The 16,139-nt window shown below is 39.0% G+C and overlaps 2 protein-coding genes across 2 annotated transcripts; both read right to left on the bottom strand.

Moving 5' to 3' along the window:
• Window positions 1–3,501: 3,501 nt before the first annotated feature.
• Window positions 3,502–10,018, bottom strand: LOC113289594 (phosphoinositide phosphatase SAC7-like). Its single transcript, XM_026538897.1, has 21 exons — window positions 9,659–10,018; window positions 9,349–9,513; window positions 9,174–9,257; window positions 8,873–9,000; window positions 8,683–8,774; window positions 8,491–8,548; window positions 8,258–8,314; window positions 8,121–8,154; window positions 7,862–7,942; window positions 7,656–7,762; window positions 7,288–7,374; window positions 7,103–7,180; window positions 6,483–6,553; window positions 6,304–6,402; window positions 5,645–5,744; window positions 5,140–5,248; window positions 4,877–4,949; window positions 4,603–4,696; window positions 4,417–4,509; window positions 4,248–4,314; window positions 3,502–3,957 (listed from the first exon to the last, which is right to left on the bottom strand). Exons 1-21 carry the CDS (start codon window positions 9,876–9,878, stop codon window positions 3,827–3,829), a joined length of 2,028 nt encoding a protein of 675 aa, XP_026394682.1. The 5' UTR covers window positions 9,879–10,018; the 3' UTR covers window positions 3,502–3,826.
• Window positions 10,019–10,524: 506 nt separating this feature from the next.
• On the bottom strand, window positions 10,525–13,771 carry LOC113289593 (catalase-2-like). The gene is made up of 8 exons (XM_026538896.1): window positions 13,613–13,771; window positions 13,321–13,417; window positions 12,550–12,827; window positions 11,655–12,431; window positions 11,401–11,490; window positions 11,229–11,296; window positions 11,036–11,129; window positions 10,525–10,855 (listed from the first exon to the last, which is right to left on the bottom strand). Exons 1-8 carry the CDS (start codon window positions 13,625–13,627, stop codon window positions 10,796–10,798), a joined length of 1,479 nt encoding a protein of 492 aa, XP_026394681.1. The 5' UTR covers window positions 13,628–13,771; the 3' UTR covers window positions 10,525–10,795.
• Between the last annotated feature and the right edge of the window lie 2,368 nt (window positions 13,772–16,139).

Genomic DNA, 16,139 nt, shown 5'->3' with positions numbered 1-16,139 from the left:
GTCTGGAATCGACAAAAGCTGTAGAAATCATGCTACGTTCCTCCTTTCCGTCTTGTCCAGTTGACACACTAAGAATGTCTTTATATACAACTCAACATCTTCTTCCATCTTAGGACAGTAATAGAAACCAGCTATCAAAGCATGTGTTCGTTCCATGCCTGGATGACCAGCCCAAATGGAATCATGCGCCTCTCGCTAGAGTTCCCTTCTCAATCCACCTGAATTGGCTACATAAATTTTTCCTCCTTTGGCACAAGTGTCTCCATCATCTAGACAATATCGACGAATGATCCCATCACAGATCTGTTTAGTCAGGCGTACACATTCCTGATCATTCTTCGTCTCTTCTTTGGTTCGAGGCAACAACTCTGCCTCAATCGTGGTCAGTGTCGCAACATATTCTGCACCAACTTTGTTCTCAACGTATCTGGCATAGAATTAAGCCTTCCTGTCTTATGCTCGAACTCGCTCAAAAAGTCAAGCCACCTTGCTTGTTTTGGCGAAAGTTTCTTCTGGATGGAAAAGAGCGTAATGGCCACATTATTTGTCCTTAAGATGAAATAAGTTCCCAACAGATAATGGCGCCATGTTCTTAGGCAATGTATCACTGCCAACATCTCTTTCTCATGCACAGATGTCCATCTTGGACCAAGACTCCCCCTAGAACCATGTTCGAAGCATCAGTGTGCACTTCAAATGGTATATCGAAGCTAAGCAAGCGAAGAATTGGTTCTATCAAGACGGCTTTTTTTAATGCATCGAATGACCTCCTCAAAAAATCTGTCAATGGGGCTACTTTCTTTGAATATCCAACTATAAAGCCCCGGTAATAGTTAGTCAAACCCAAGAAAGAACGAAGCTCTCCAAGCTTCTTTGGTTCAGGCCAGTCCATAATGGCCTCTACCTTTTTCTGGTCCATATGCATGCACCCTTGCGATATCACATATTCAAGGAAAGTAATTGTGGTCTGGGAAAACTCACACTTTTCCTTCTCCACACACAAACTTGCCTCCTTAAGTTCTGCAAACACTTTGTGAATATGCATTGCATGCTCTTCCAAAGTCTCGTTGTAAATAACTATGTCGTCCAAATATACTACTACAAAGCGGTCGATATACTCAGCAAAAACATCATTCATCAGTTGCAAAATATTACAGGAGCATTCGTCAAGCAGAATGGCATTACACAGTACTCATACAAGCCATACCTGGTTACCATTGTACTCTTTGGTTCATCTCCTTCTGCTATGCGCACTTGGTAATAACCTGAGCGCAAATCCAACTTGGTGAAGAACTTGGCCTTAGCTAATCAATCAAACAAGTTTTCCACTAGGAATTAGGTACTTGTTCTTCACAGTTAGCTTGTTCAAACCCGTGTAGTCTTCACACATACGAAGCGAGCCATCTTGCTTCTTTTGGAACAGAACTAGAGCACCAAATGGAGCTTTAGACGGTTGTATATAGCCTGCCTCCAGCAGTTCATAAATCTGCTTACGCATTTCCTCAAGTTCTAGCGGTGAGATACAATATGGTGCTTGCCCAGGAGGCCTCGCTCCTGGCACCAACTCAATCATATGGTCGATCCTATGCCGCTGTGGTAGCGTCTTATGCAGTTCTGCAGGAATCGTGTCTGCAAACTCTTCTAAGACCTCAGTTATTCCATCCTGAACTTCTACTACATTTCCTGGTTTGATCTCAACCAACACGCCTAGGAAAGTAGCCAAGCCTTGACGCGTACCTTCTTTCACCTGAATCGCAGATAAACATGGCTTAAGTGTCTTATCTGGTACACTTTGCCTCACCATAGAGACAAAACATGGGTATTGAGGGTGCCACATCAATATCCCATTTCTATAAGGTAATGGAGATGCCTGCGCCACGCAAAATAAATACATGCCCAATATCAGGTCATAATCATCCACGACCATCACTGGAAAATATAGTTTTCCTTTCCATTCTCCAACTTGAGCATCTGCATTGGCGAACTTTCCCTCGACTGGTTTGTGGTTCTGCGTTAACAGCTTTGATGGTGTTAGCCTCTCTAGTAACTGTTAAGTTCAATGCCAAGCCAACGTCTGGATGAATAAAGGACTTGGTAGCACCGATATCAACGATCGTCTATACCCACTTCATTGGTCTTCACATCAATGTACATCAGTCCAGAAGACTATTCCTTCTTGGTGTGTGCTTTGCTCCCTAGCAAACGACTGATGTTGCGATGTTGGCCCATGCCAACATCATGCTGAGCCTTCCCAGCATCGTGTTGTTTCTCATCAGCACTTACAGCGTCTTGGGTACCCTTAGTGTAGTTCTGATATGTAGAACAACTCGTTTCACCCTCATCAAGTTGTTCCGTGGACATCCTTCGTGTCTGATTATTGCTTGTAGATTCTTGTATATAGGGTTTACATACCTTTAATGCTGACCTTTGGCTTGATCTTCGCCCCATCCTTTCTATGCCTTGTATTCTCTTTGTGGATCCTTCAATTCAAATACAATTCAAGGCCAAACTCAAGAACAACAACAAATTCACTCAGCCTTCCATAATCCAACATGAACAGAGAGACCCCTAACCAGGGATCTGATACCCTAATTGTCACAGGTTCGCACAACCCAAATGCACCAACCAACCTTGACAATGACAATATGCTCCACAGCACAGATCAGCCAACTCGCACTTAGCCAATTTCTTCACTTCTTGGTCAAAACTCTTTTCAGCCCATACTAAAGAGAGGTTTTATTCAAAAATCTTTCAAGCCTTCAACCAAATACACACACTCCACTTGAAGCATAAACAGTAATCCAAACAAACGGTTAAATGCACCGACAGAACTAGTTTTAATCTTTGGTCGAAGCCTTATTATTACTGCACACTTAGGGTTACACAACTCTTCTTGTTCCAGATTACCCAATCCCTTCACAAGATCAGGCTTTTATAGCCTTATAAAAGCTATATACAAGTAATTATCAGGCAGTTACAGATTTACTTTACAAGGTCGTTGGCCAACTGTGCCAACTTGGCTAACTGCTCCCCTAAAGCCAAACAGGCCCTTCCTATCCTTTAAGAAAGCATAAACTAAAATAACTTCTGTGTAACCAACTCGAAACCGTCTAGGCCATATGCCCGACACATGTCATCCAGCCTTGTTGTACAATGATTGCATTCACCAGCCAAAGTCCCGCAATCATTGCAGAGGCTCATTCTCCCAATGATGCAAGTGTGTTAATGCAAGTCTTGCCTGCACGCCTCATGCATACAGTTTACATGCCAAACTCATTTGGCATCTCTTGATGCTAATCTCGCATTATTGGTCATGTCCAAACCCTGTTTGGCACTTGCCTTGGCCTAGCAGCAACTCTAAATGCGCCACCGCATTTCTGGCATATGCCATGTTGCCAATAATGCACAACTGTTGCGCATTATTTCTAGGCCACTTGACCAACCGGTCGTAGTTATCCACGACTCTTCCTTGCTCCAAAAACTTTAAACAAGAGGATTGATATAAGAAAATTCAGAAATTCTGACTTCATAATGTTGAAAAGGATACAACCAAAAAGAAGAGTAGCTTCTTTAATAAGTACATTGGGGAAGGCAAACTTGAGATGGAAATTTGAATATTAAAGCCTGAAAGAATTCTCGTAAACAGCTGGGCACTGACACAGCAAACTAACCAGGCTACAGAGTATAAAGAAGAAGAAAAAAATATGAAAGCTGCAAATTCTGAAAATACAGCATTATACATGGACACGATGAATAAAAATAGGATAAGCTGCAAATACAGCATGATACATTGAAATGGTTAGTTATATCTTGTATATCCGTGTTATCAACGTTGGGGTTTGTGAAGACGAGGTCGGTTGCAGAAGATACGTCCATTGGCTCTCACAACTGCTGCTATACCTATGCTCATGCTTGCCCACACAAGCGATAAGAATAGATGACGGAGATCATATCGAGCTGCCAAACATTAAGCGAAATAGAGTTGTAAGTCCGGATTCGATTAAATAAAACGTACCGCGTGTTTGAAGTTTCACTCATTTTTGAGATTGAAATATTCTACTTAGGAAGGTGTTCTATATTGGAATTTGGAACAATGAAAAGAATCTACAAAGAACTCTTGCAAGTAGTCTTGGAAGACCAGCAAGGTTATCTTGAAATCCATTTTAGCACTGAGTCTGGTAATGGGTTAAGAAATGATGAATAGGAAATTTGGTTGAGCTATCCACTAATATATACAGTCAACTCACCTTGTCGCAGAGATATGCTCGCGAACAACAGGCCAGACAAACCCAAAGCCAGAGCCAATGGAAAAGACTGCAAAAAGCATGAGCGTGTGTCATAAATCACTAAATTAAAAGTGCTCTCCCCTGACGAGGCGGAGGTTAATGGAAACAACATGTTGGGATATCTACTCACAGCGTAAGCCTCTAGGCCCCCCACTTGGGGTGGAGCCATATCTCGGCTGACAGAAGAAACAATGTAGTGTCCTTGCAAGAGATCAATCGCGTCCTTGACATTGATAAAATAATTTATCAGGATCTGTTTCAATCATTTGATGCAATTGAAACATTTTAGAGTGAACTAAAAGAGAGCAATGAGAACCTGCTTTGTCCCATCACAGAAATTGTTAAGATAATAGCGAGCAAGTGCATTCCATCCATCTTTAACAATTCCGTGGATTGTCCGCTGCCCACATCTAGAAAGTCAAACAGATTGGAGTTAGTCACTTCCCAAGTTAGGTCTTCAAATGCACACCCACCAAGGAAGTTTAGTTACTGGGTTCAGCACTTCAGCTTCCTGCTTACCGAGATTTGGGTGTGTATTTCAACAGTAGCTAGTAAAAGCTCAAAACATATAGAGTCAAAGAAGAAGCTACCTGACATAGTCTCCTTTCAGTGCTGGGGTACCAGAATACTGAATGCTAACGTCATCCCCATGATTTGCCCACACTAAAATCGAAAAATAAAATAAAATAATGAGGTGGAACTATGGAAACATAAAACAGAATCATCTAGATGAACATAAATACCAGGAATAAACGTAAAATTTAACCAGACTACAGCTAGGAAGCTGGACAACCGTAATTGAAGAGAAGGAATTCAAGGAGATGAACCAGGAGTAATGGTAAAAGCAACTCACTTATTTTGAAGCACTCATCAAAATGCTGGTGTGTGCTAATGGTTTCCTCATCACGGAAGATCCCTACTCGACGAAGTTGGTTTTCCAACAATCTTCTTGCAATCATGCTCTGCACATATTTATACAGTATCCAATAGACGTTAGGTGTGTATAGTGAATCTCCGCCAAGAGAAATGATACAAATTCTTTTTGGTGATTGACATTGAAAATTACATATCCTTTCTTAATTTTCAAAGTAAAAAATGGCTGAAGGAGGGACAAGTAATTAAGAGGATAAACTGTGAAAGCAAGACTACATTATATCATACTCCGTATATGAACTTTGAAATTTGTGAAAGTAGATCCTCGAACACTCCATGGACCCTCAGGAAGTCAACTAGTGATTTCTCCATGGTTCAACTGGATTGCAGTACGAAAGGCTAATACAACTTAACTAAGCAACAGTATTAGTTACTACTCCAGTACAGATGGGAAATTAACTAAGCAAGTGTGAATTCAAACTTACCTGGGTAACATTTGTACGGTCTAAACAATCAATACAATTGGTCCTCACAACTCCAAGCTGCTCATCAACTTTTTCACCCTTTCCATTGAGAAAAAAATACCTAGCAGATTCCAGAGAAAATAAACATGAAACATAGTGAACATCACGCTACATGTTAATCAAAAAATTGGAACTCTAGAGTGTGCGTCTTTGACTAGTCACATATGCATAAACATAACTAGTATATCCTCGGATTATACTTCAACACAGAAGACAAAAATGGAAACACGCTGCATTTAAACAAACATGTAGTTCAGTTTGTTAACTATCTTTTTTTTTTTTTTTTGACATACATATTCAATGTTTTATCAAGGGGAAATTGGTGTTTCTAGACTCTCCTTGGGCTGAGAGTGCAACTAAATTTAAGTTCCATGTACTCAAGATAATAGCTTAGACCAGAATGATGTCTGATGCATATATTAAACCCTGCCTATATCATCCATGGATGTTTCGTTTTTCTTGTTCTTTTGGTTTATCAAATCTTTCAGCAATTTCTGGATTTAGTTGATCAGTGAGACTACATGAAGTTTTCTGTTCCTAAATTTATCCAAGAAAGAACAAGGTTGCATCATAAGATTCCAACATAAAGAGCAGATTCATTACTCTCTGCCATGTCTTACCCATTCTTTTTGATGAAATCCTCTATTTGGTCATAAAGCATTGAGAGACGCTCAAAATGGACGTGGCCGCAAATCTGATGAAAATCGAAGTGCAAATACCTACAGTAACCAGTAAGTAAGCAGAGGATAAAACTAAAATAAACTAAAAGAGGGCATTTTTTCTTCTATTTTTTTTATACCTAGTATCATCACCAACAACATGCTGCATTGCATCGCCATATTTTTCACAGAGACGTCCCTCACCTCCATGCTGATAGGAGAAACGGCAGCAAAAGATAAATAGAATTAAAGCATCTCATTGATGCAAACACTGAACAACGACACGAACAATAAATATACTACTTTTGTAATATAACATCAAATGCAAAAAATTCCTTCAAATGAAGAGATCACAAAAAAATATGCACTATGTAACAGAGCTTTGGGCATGCAAGTCAGATGAGCATTTGCACATATACACACACAGAAGATTAATTGGTATCCTAAAGCAACACTACCTAGCCAGCTAGAACATGAATCCCTAAAATCCGTTATGCGACTAATACGCACGAACCCCCGACTAGATGTTTTCAAAGATAATGGAGAACCATAAGATGATACCGTAACTGATATGTCTATAACTACACGTGGATTGCACATGAAGATGTTGAGACATGTTCTCAGTAATCAACATTCGACATATATGACCAGCCCAAAGTGTGTGCATGAAGAAGGTTATGTGTGTGTAGATAAACAATTGAATAGATAATAACACCAAATTAATCAACGGTGAAGGAAATCTTGTTTCCATAAATAATACCTTATTGACAAGATCTACAGCCAAGACAGATCCATATCTTTTTCTCAGATCCAAGAAATGTCGTTCCACAACTCGAGGCTGAAACACAGTGTGAAAGTAGTCAATATACAATAGTTTGGTAGACAGTTGACATCCGCAAAAAGAATTTGGGAAAAAATGTAGCATATAGACCAACAAATACTCACGGCCTCCTCAAGTCTCACAAGCTCAAACTTAGGTTTATAGGTCAAATCAACAACTTGCTCCCACAATAATGGAATAGAACCTCGAATCTGCAAGAAGAACCAGTGAGTACCTATTGAAATCTGCACAACATCCTCACTAGCGTGTAATGCATAAGTTTAAAATATGTACAGATATAAGTTTGAGATCATATATTTCACAAAAGAACTCTCATAGTTCGTACGAGAAATAGCAGTTATAACCATCAAGCCTTCACGAGTTTTCAATAACAAACTTGAAATTCGTAAGCCTTTCGTGATCATAGCGTTCCATTTATCCAAAAACCCAGACCCGCAGAGTAATGGAAATAAACAGACAACTGAAAAATCACCTGGACAAATGATGCTGTATGTCCATTTGATTGTAAAATTTGCTCAGACTCCACAAAATTTGCAACATAGCCATCCGCGTCAGCACCTCTTCTCCACATTCGAGTACCTTCGAAAATTAGAAATATTATTGACAAAATCACGCAAAATGTACTGTTGAGTTAAGAAACCAAGATGTTTCAAAATTGTACCAAGCACTCAATATTACCATTTCTCCTAGTGCATCTCCTTGCAATCAGAGTAACATCAACAATATCCTTCGCAACTGCTGCTTGAAAGTTATTAAAACGTGCTAAGCAGTTAAGGTGTAACTGGAAATGGTAAAAAAAAAAGAGAAACTGAAAAATAAATAGATAAAATCAAAATAAGCCAAATGGGAGCTGGACTAAGTTAGGCAAGTTTAGAGCGACTTTATTTGCATAACATCCGATGGAAGCAAAATATATAAATAAAAATGATAAGGATATTCCCTTGGACAATAGGAAGCAAGTACGGGTCGAGCTGCAGTATAATCACAACGAGAAGGTGTCAGCAGCCAGCATTGGCTATATGGTATTTATCCAAGATGTACAGAAAGTAGCTAACTTTTTGGAACATATCTAACCTTATTATCTATGAGAACTTCCAACATGTAGTTATTCCATAGGTACCTAGGATCTGCCTGCCAAAGATAAACATTGCAAAAGTAAGTAAGATAAATGCTGGAAGAGTAGCCTCATATAAAAATTAAATAGAAGGCAATAAATGACACTAGAACTAACAGAAGTAGTCTTCAGAAGTTAAATGTTTCTCATCTCGCGGCACATATGAGTAAATCAATAAATAAATAGAAGTTACCTGTCTCCAAAGAGGAAGTCGCTTTGACTCCTCTCCCAAATCATGCAACCGTTGTGCACTGCAGTACAACATCACAAGATATTACTAAACTAGAAAATTTATATTGTATAGTGAAGATTATGGGAAGGGACAATTTGTTTCAACTACAACTGTTGCAGACATACTACAAGCACAATGTCTAACAAGATTTACCTGAGTGTCAAATTAACATCATACGAAAAGTACAAACCAGTAGTCCTCTCTGCGGCACTTAGGAGCACTGAGAACTCGGATTCCATCTTTTTCTGTTAGTAATGATTTGAACAACAAGCATTTAAAACAATCAACCTTGTATGAAAACAACCAAGTCTACAAACCAAAAAGGGGACTGTATCTTATTTACCTGTTCCGCGGAGGAAGCATTCAAAGAATGATCACAAGGCAAAATCTTCAAGGACGAAACCTTGAAGATAGGATGTCCCAAATAGGATCCAACACATTCTCGCTCAGTTATCACAGTTACATATACCCCTGATAAGAAACACATGAAAAATCTAGATCAATTTTACATTGACAAACTGCAACCCTTGAGATTAATGTAAGTACCCAAACATTCAGATACTAATTTTCACATCAACGAACCTTGAGCTACATAACAAACACTATAGAAAAGATTTTAAGGATTCATGAAAAGAATAGCTTGCCTGCCACGAGCTTTAGCAATCCCATTACTCCATAAATAGTCTGAATTCTCGGAGCTCGAACAGTTTGCACATGTGGAACCTCATCTATAGAAAGCAAATTATAAATCAACTTTGTATCAACATTATGATAAAACAAGCAAATAGAAATGAATAAATAAATGAGTAACAAACTAACCAATTATGCTCATTGCTCCATCAACACGACTAATTGTTAAACAAGAACCAGTAGAGCCATCAGTTGGCTCAATAACATACTGATCTGGGAATTCCCATAATCGCATTCGCGTGAATAGCTTTGTCTCAGAATCAACCTTTTCCATCATACCCGGTATACAATTCGCTGAGAAACGAATTTCAAAATTAAATAACCAACCAACAATTAATCCAAGTAAAATCAACAATATAAAATTACCACTTGATCGATGATCCTTAAGTTAAAAATTCTGTGAATGAAGCAAACCCTAAAAAGAGAATGAGTGAAATACCTTTGGATCTGACTTTGATATTATTAGAGTTGTTGTGGAACAAGGATGAAGAAGGAGGAGAGGAAAGAGAGAGTCGTTGGGAATAATCCGTTGAAGAAGGATTTAGAAACACGAGAATGTTGGATCTCAAATTATTATTCCAGTTGGAATTGTAATTGTTGGAGTAGTGGTGGTGGTGGTAATGTGGTCTTACAGCGCATGATAACTTAGTCGACAGCATGCATCATATCATCATGGAGTCGTAGTAATAATATTCTTCTGATTCTTAACCCCCCTTTTAAAGTCAAAATAACACTGGCTGGCGCGTAATGGAAAAAATGGCTTTGCTTCTGCTCCAGGAAGAAAGTAAATTATGCTACGATACCTGATTCAGTTTTGTCGTTTTTTTCAAATTTACCAAAACAATTTTTGTACTTCAAAATAGAGTACAATCTTGCTTCACAACTGTGTCGCTGTAGTATAGTGGTAAGGATTCCCACCTGTCACGCAGGTGGCCCGGTTCGATCCCCTGCAGCGGCGTTTTTTTAATTTTTATTTTTGCTCACTTTCCCGACCTGTGAAGATCTCAGTTCTTCACTATTCGATTTAAATGGGAATCAGTTCTCTTTGAAGGAGAGGAGTTATGCTCACAGATCCGTTCTCATTTCATGTGCTTTTTTTCTTTCTATCGAGGAGGAAATCTATCCATCCTCATCTAACGCTACAATCTTAAACACAAGGAATACATTCAGGGTTATGCGCACAAGTTTATGAAAGAAGAGTTGTGCACTTTTAACCTTTGGTAGCAGCTTTTGGGGAAATTTGAACTTGTTATTCTATCGGAAATAAGAAAACAAGCAGATTAGCACAAACAGTAAGAGATGAGGTTTCAGAATAAACTAAATCTATTTTAATTTGCAAGCATCAAACTGCAATTTATTGGTACTATTATTATTACATGACTTGTTCCATAGTAATCTCATCATCATTAGCAGAGTAGAGGACTTGAGATGTTCTTTGTTTTACAGAAAAAGTACACATAACATATATATGAATTTGGATTTTCATCATTTTTGGGTTTCAGCGACTTGACACCAGGCTCCATTTTCTACAATTCGCTCCCTCTCTCTCAGACGTCTGTCTGTCCTATCATCAGCCTCAAAAGCTTGGTCTCACGTTGAGACGAGATGCGAGCTTCTGACCGAAAGATCTGTCAGCCTGTTAAGTGACACATCACAAACAGCAGAACATAGTACTATGCATCAGTACATTGCTACAGATAATCCTCTGTAATATTATGCATTGAAAGATACCCTAATTTTGAGTTTGTATGTAATTTGTTATGTTTGTTTCATGACATTATTAATAAAATAAAAATACCAGATGTTTAAATGTTACCTGAGTCCAGTATGAGATCCAGATGCTGCGGATTTCGTGGGTGACCCTTGGATCTGACAAGGCATCAACAAATCGGCAGAGAAATCTCTCTTGCCTGAAACATAACAAATTAACAACATAGGAATCAGAATTCTAAATAGAACACAACAATACACACTTATTATGTGGAAGGAATGACAATGAGAACACATACCTGTCTGGTGTCATGGAACGGTATCTCTCACCAGGCTGTTTGAAGTTGTTCTCCTTTCCGATAATACACTGTGTCCCAGCGAAAGAAAAAAAAAACAGCTTAACCTCAAGTAATATTTTGAGACATTAGAAAATCAATAGCTACAAAAATATGGTTAGTGGTAAAACCATACCCTATCACGTTTCCCGTTGCAGACAGCTGGTGGGATGGGGTACGTTTCGGCATGGCGAACAGGGTCAAATCTCGAGGGGAAGTAATTGACCTAGAAACAACAATAAGATTAGAGAGATAACAGAGAAGCACAAAGAGAAATAACAATCGAGTAACCCAATAGCGCAAAGCAGGACAGAATGTATTTTGATATCTTATACCGTTGATATGAACTAAACATCTAAAATTGCATCATAGAGGAAAAAAACACAATACCTCTTCATCCCTGTGCATGAAATTCATTAAACCTTCATGGTGATTGTTGTGGTGAGCATTCTTTGGAGCATTGACTGGAAGCTGGAGATAATTTGGCCCGAGACGGTGTCTCTGAGTATCTGAGTATGAGAAAATCCTGGTCTGAAGCAGCTTATCATCCGAGTAGTAGATACCAGGGACTATAATGGAAGGGCAAAAGGCAAGCTGTTCATTCTCTGCAAAGAAGTTGTCAGGATTCTTGTTGAGGACCATCCGACCCACTGGCTGAAGGGGTAGGATGTCCTCTGGCCAGATCTTTGTCACATCAAGTGGATCAAAATCAAACCTGTCCTCGTGATCAGGGTCAATTGTCTGGATGAAAAGCTTCCATTCGGGATAGTTTCCAGCCTTGATAGAGTCATAGAGATCCTGGGTAGCATGGCTGTGGTTAGCCCCACCAACCTTGATGGCTTCATCCTCAAGCAAACTCTTGACACCACAGGTTGGTTTCCAGTGGAACTTCACGTAGTGTGCTTTGCCAGTCTTGTTGACGAGCATATAGGTGTTGACACCAGACCCATCCATGTGCCTGTAATCCTGTGGAACACCGATGTCGTCAAAGAGGAAGGCAAACATATTCAAGCTCTCTGGGTGGTGAGAGAAAAAGTCCATGATCCTCCAGTTCTCCTGAATGTGGGACTTCGGGTTGGGTTTGAGAGCATGGACCATGTCAGGAAATTTCATTCCATCTCGAATGAAGAATACAGGGAAATTGTTACCCACTAGATCCCAGTTACCCTGAAATGAATAAGAGAAGGTAATCAGAGAGAAAATCACAATAATGAATATCTGACAGAACAACCAACATGATGTACATTCACCCAGGGGTATGAAGTAGGATGACCAGTCGGATTACCTCTCTGGTGTAAAATTTCACTGCAAATCCTCGAGGGTCTCTCAGGGTTTCAGGGCTTCCACGCTCATGGATAACAGTGGAGAAACGAACGATGACAGGGGTCTGAACTCCTGGAGCTCGAAGGAAGTCAGCACAGGTGAGGTTAGAAATATCATGGGTAACCTCAAAGAAACCCTTGGCACTAGCTCCTCTAGCATGTACAACACGCTCAGGAATGCGCTCACGGTCAAAATTAGCAAGCTTTTCAACCAAATGATAATCTTCAAGGAGAATTGGACCTGTAAAAAAAATAGAATCAATATATATATGATGAAATACTAACTAATTCGAGCCAATGATTTAACTACTACATATGTAAGTTTCCTTTCTCGTCGCAAAAACATTAAACAATCAGTAAAGGCATAGTTTTAGAACAACTAATAAAAAAAAGAAAGAGTAGCATTGACCCTGGGAAAAAAATTGTAGTTCTTTCTCATGGAAAACCAAATCACTTAAAAGGCATCACATCATTACATCCATTAGTATGTTAAACAGTAACAGTAGCATAGATATAGATTAGACAAAGTCAAAAAGTTCCTAAAATTAATTAACAAACAAAATCAAAAAATTAAAAGAAAATATAGATACCTTAAACAAACAATATACAAACAACCTAAAGGAAACCCAAAAACATGGGAAACTACTGTTTTATTATGATGGCACGAAATAAACTAACAAAAAAAATATAGCCATATGAGATGGAATAGTAAAATTGAAATACAAGATTAATACCTCTAGTTCCAACAGTGAGTGATGAATTGTTGTTATAAACAGGAGCACCAGAATTTGTTGTGAAAAATGGAGAATTATGAGCACTTGATGGACGAAACTGCATCAGAATTCAACAACAACAAAAATCACATAACCAAGATTGAAAAGCTTTAAAAAAAAATTGATGGTTCTGTCAAAATAAACCCAAGGAAAATAGATTAAACCCATAAACCAAACTCAATCGAAAAAAAAAAAGAAACTCAAGAATGGAAATTTAAATTTAAAGAATAGAATTGCAAATTTAGGGTTTTACCTTGTAAGGATCCATTGGAGATCTTTGAGTTGTTTCGTTAATGAGAGAGAGAGATAAGAAGAGGAGAGTTGTTGAAATCTATGCCACCTCTTTTTTTTCAGATGATTATCGTTTATTTATAAGACACACGCCTCAACTGTTTTCACTCTTATTTAACTCTTCTCTACATTATTTATCCAAAAAGATAATTACAATCGGACTGGCTTTGCCAATTTCTCATTAAATTATCGCCATTATCAATTTCTCGTGTTTTTACGGACTAAAATATGACACATTCCATACAGTCGGTACACATTTACGTTGACTGCTTGGCCGCTCGCCAATCTTGGTCACACGATACAAGTAGTAGTGGAACTATACTGGTTGTCCAGCGTCTTTAAATTTAATTGCCGTCATTGTTTTTCATCGCCCTAGTATAAATTTAATTGCCGTCATTGTTTTTCATCGCCCTAGTATAAATGACAGTGTGTTTGGCCGGTTAGGTAATCCCCAGTAGTAATGCATATCCAATTTTCTTTTCTTTTTTCTAAAATTAGACTTCTATTAAAGGCAAAAAGCCAAACGCCCACGGCAAAACAAAATGATTCCTATAAGGATCTTTGCAGATATCTCTCTTTTTTATTCCCTCTTACCGTGGTTATTGTTGGGTGTTAAAATGATTCGGGAATTACACAACATTTGACACATGAGATTGGGGGTCGTGTGGAGGTATAGAACTGCAGTCCTTCCAACTCCTCAACCCAATCACCGGTACTCAAACTCTCCATTTGTACCGGAAAACTTTTACCCATACCCTTCGATTTAGTTGGTCGTTGGTTCAGGATGAAGACAAAAGTAGCAAATGAGATTAGTCTACTTCTGGAAATTTAGGATGTGATAGTACTCGGTGTGTTAACTTTATAGCCATTCAAATACGTAGAAAATTTCTGAATATCCTTGTTGCATATGTAACCACGTTATAATCGAACAAAAGTACTAGCATATACTGTAGGAAATATGCTTAGGAAAAATATACTATCGCCATGCATGAGTGAAACGTAAACTGGTCACGGCTAGCTCTTGCACGGCTATGATATTTACTTAACCATATTACCAGAGACGTGTGAGTTTAATTAGCGAAGAAGTTCTTTTTTTCTTAAAATGCTAGGAGTATTACCTGAGTAACAAAATTAAATAGATCAACTTTATGCAATAAACGTGGAAGAATAAGCACCTAGGCACAATACATAATCTGCAGCCAATTGATCACAGATAACACTACGAGAAAGGACCTACTCAAATATCTGGAATTTCAATTTCTCGCGGCTAAAACCAAATCCACTAGTAAGGAGGGACCTGGTAAGGATTAGTGAATGGTTGAAAGCACGGGGTCCCACGCTGACAAATTTATATGGCTTCCCGAAGATGCAAATAAGAGAGGATGAATTTTTGAGAACGTCATTCAATTGAGAGGCTCCTTATCTTCTTTGTGTTTTTCAAAACCTTCGTTTACCACCACTCTTCTGACAGACAATGACGTGGTCCATTAATGTTCTGCCACTTGAAGTCAGATCCTTGAGACGTGTGCTCGGACTAGAAACTGGACCTTTCAGAGATCTCCTAGAAATGTGTGAAACGAACTAAATAAGGTACACAGAATAAGAGCAATGAGTATCATGTCCATCCATACATACATGATAGCATATGACCAAGAAGCACTGTGAAAGGTCACTGTAGATTAATGGTTCGGGCCTGCTGATGAGTGCTAAAAAGTGCATATTTATATATATTTTTCTTGGCATTTAACTCATCTTTTATGCATTAATTTTACATTTTATCCCATATTCTGTATTTTCTTTGTTTTCAAGAATAAATATTTTTATTAATTAATTTTGCATTTTTAGGTTGTAAATAAAGTTTGGATGAATTGCGGAGCGAAAAGAGAAGAAAAGTAATGAAAAGTCGGGAGGAGTTACACAAGGAAGCCGCGAAGAATGTCGTGCACAAGACCAAAAGGCTAGAAGTGGGCTTGAAGAGGAAGAATTGTTCTTAAAGAAGATATGGGCTTGACATACCCAAGGCCCAAAACCCTTACCCAAACCCATTTTCTATATCCAAGCCCGTCTCGGATTTCAGCCAGATCGAAGCATTTCAGCATCCTACGGTCGCTCCATCATCGCACATCAAACTCCGAAGCCCCCGCTTTACATCGCAACGCCCATCTCCATCTTGGGTCGTCCGTTTTGCTACATCCCTTCATCCGACGGTCGCTCCACGCTTACCTCCGTATCGCCGTTGGATCCACCTACCATCTTCCCATCCATCGCTCCATGTCGCAGATCATCAAACCTCGCTGAACCCGCCTAACACCCAAGTATCGAACACCCTATACCCAACCAAACGCACCTTTCTTCCCAAAACCATCGACTCCATCTTCTCCATTCCTCTACAGACGCCATACCACCACCTGCTCCTCCACCTGCTCTCCCAACTGCTCCGCCATCACCACCATAATCACCACAGCGTCAAACAATGATAACCCATCATT

This window comes from Papaver somniferum, chromosome 6, assembly GCF_003573695.1.
Source record: "Papaver somniferum cultivar HN1 chromosome 6, ASM357369v1, whole genome shotgun sequence".
Classification (NCBI taxonomy): Eukaryota; Viridiplantae; Streptophyta; class Magnoliopsida; order Ranunculales; family Papaveraceae; genus Papaver; species Papaver somniferum.
This window is presented reverse-complemented; position numbering and strand designations above follow the sequence as displayed.

Coding starts and splice junctions, on each gene's coding strand:
- LOC113289594 (XM_026538897.1), bottom strand. CDS start 9,878: ATGCTGTCGACTAAGTTATCATGCGCTGTAAGACCACATTACCACCAC. Junction 9,514..9,658: donor TATCAAAGTCAGATCCAAAG/GTATTTCACTCA, acceptor TTCGTTTCTCAG/CGAATTGTATACCGGGTATG. Junction 6,403..6,482: donor GTTGTTGGTGATGATACTAG/GTATAAAAAAAA, acceptor TGGTTACTGTAG/GTATTTGCACTTCGATTTTC.
- LOC113289593 (XM_026538896.1), bottom strand. Junction 12,432..12,549: donor TGAAATTTTACACCAGAGAG/GTAATCCGACTG, acceptor TATTCATTTCAG/GGTAACTGGGATCTAGTGGG. Junction 11,491..11,654: donor TCATGCACAGGGATGAAGAG/GTATTGTGTTTT, acceptor TGTTGTTTCTAG/GTCAATTACTTCCCCTCGAG.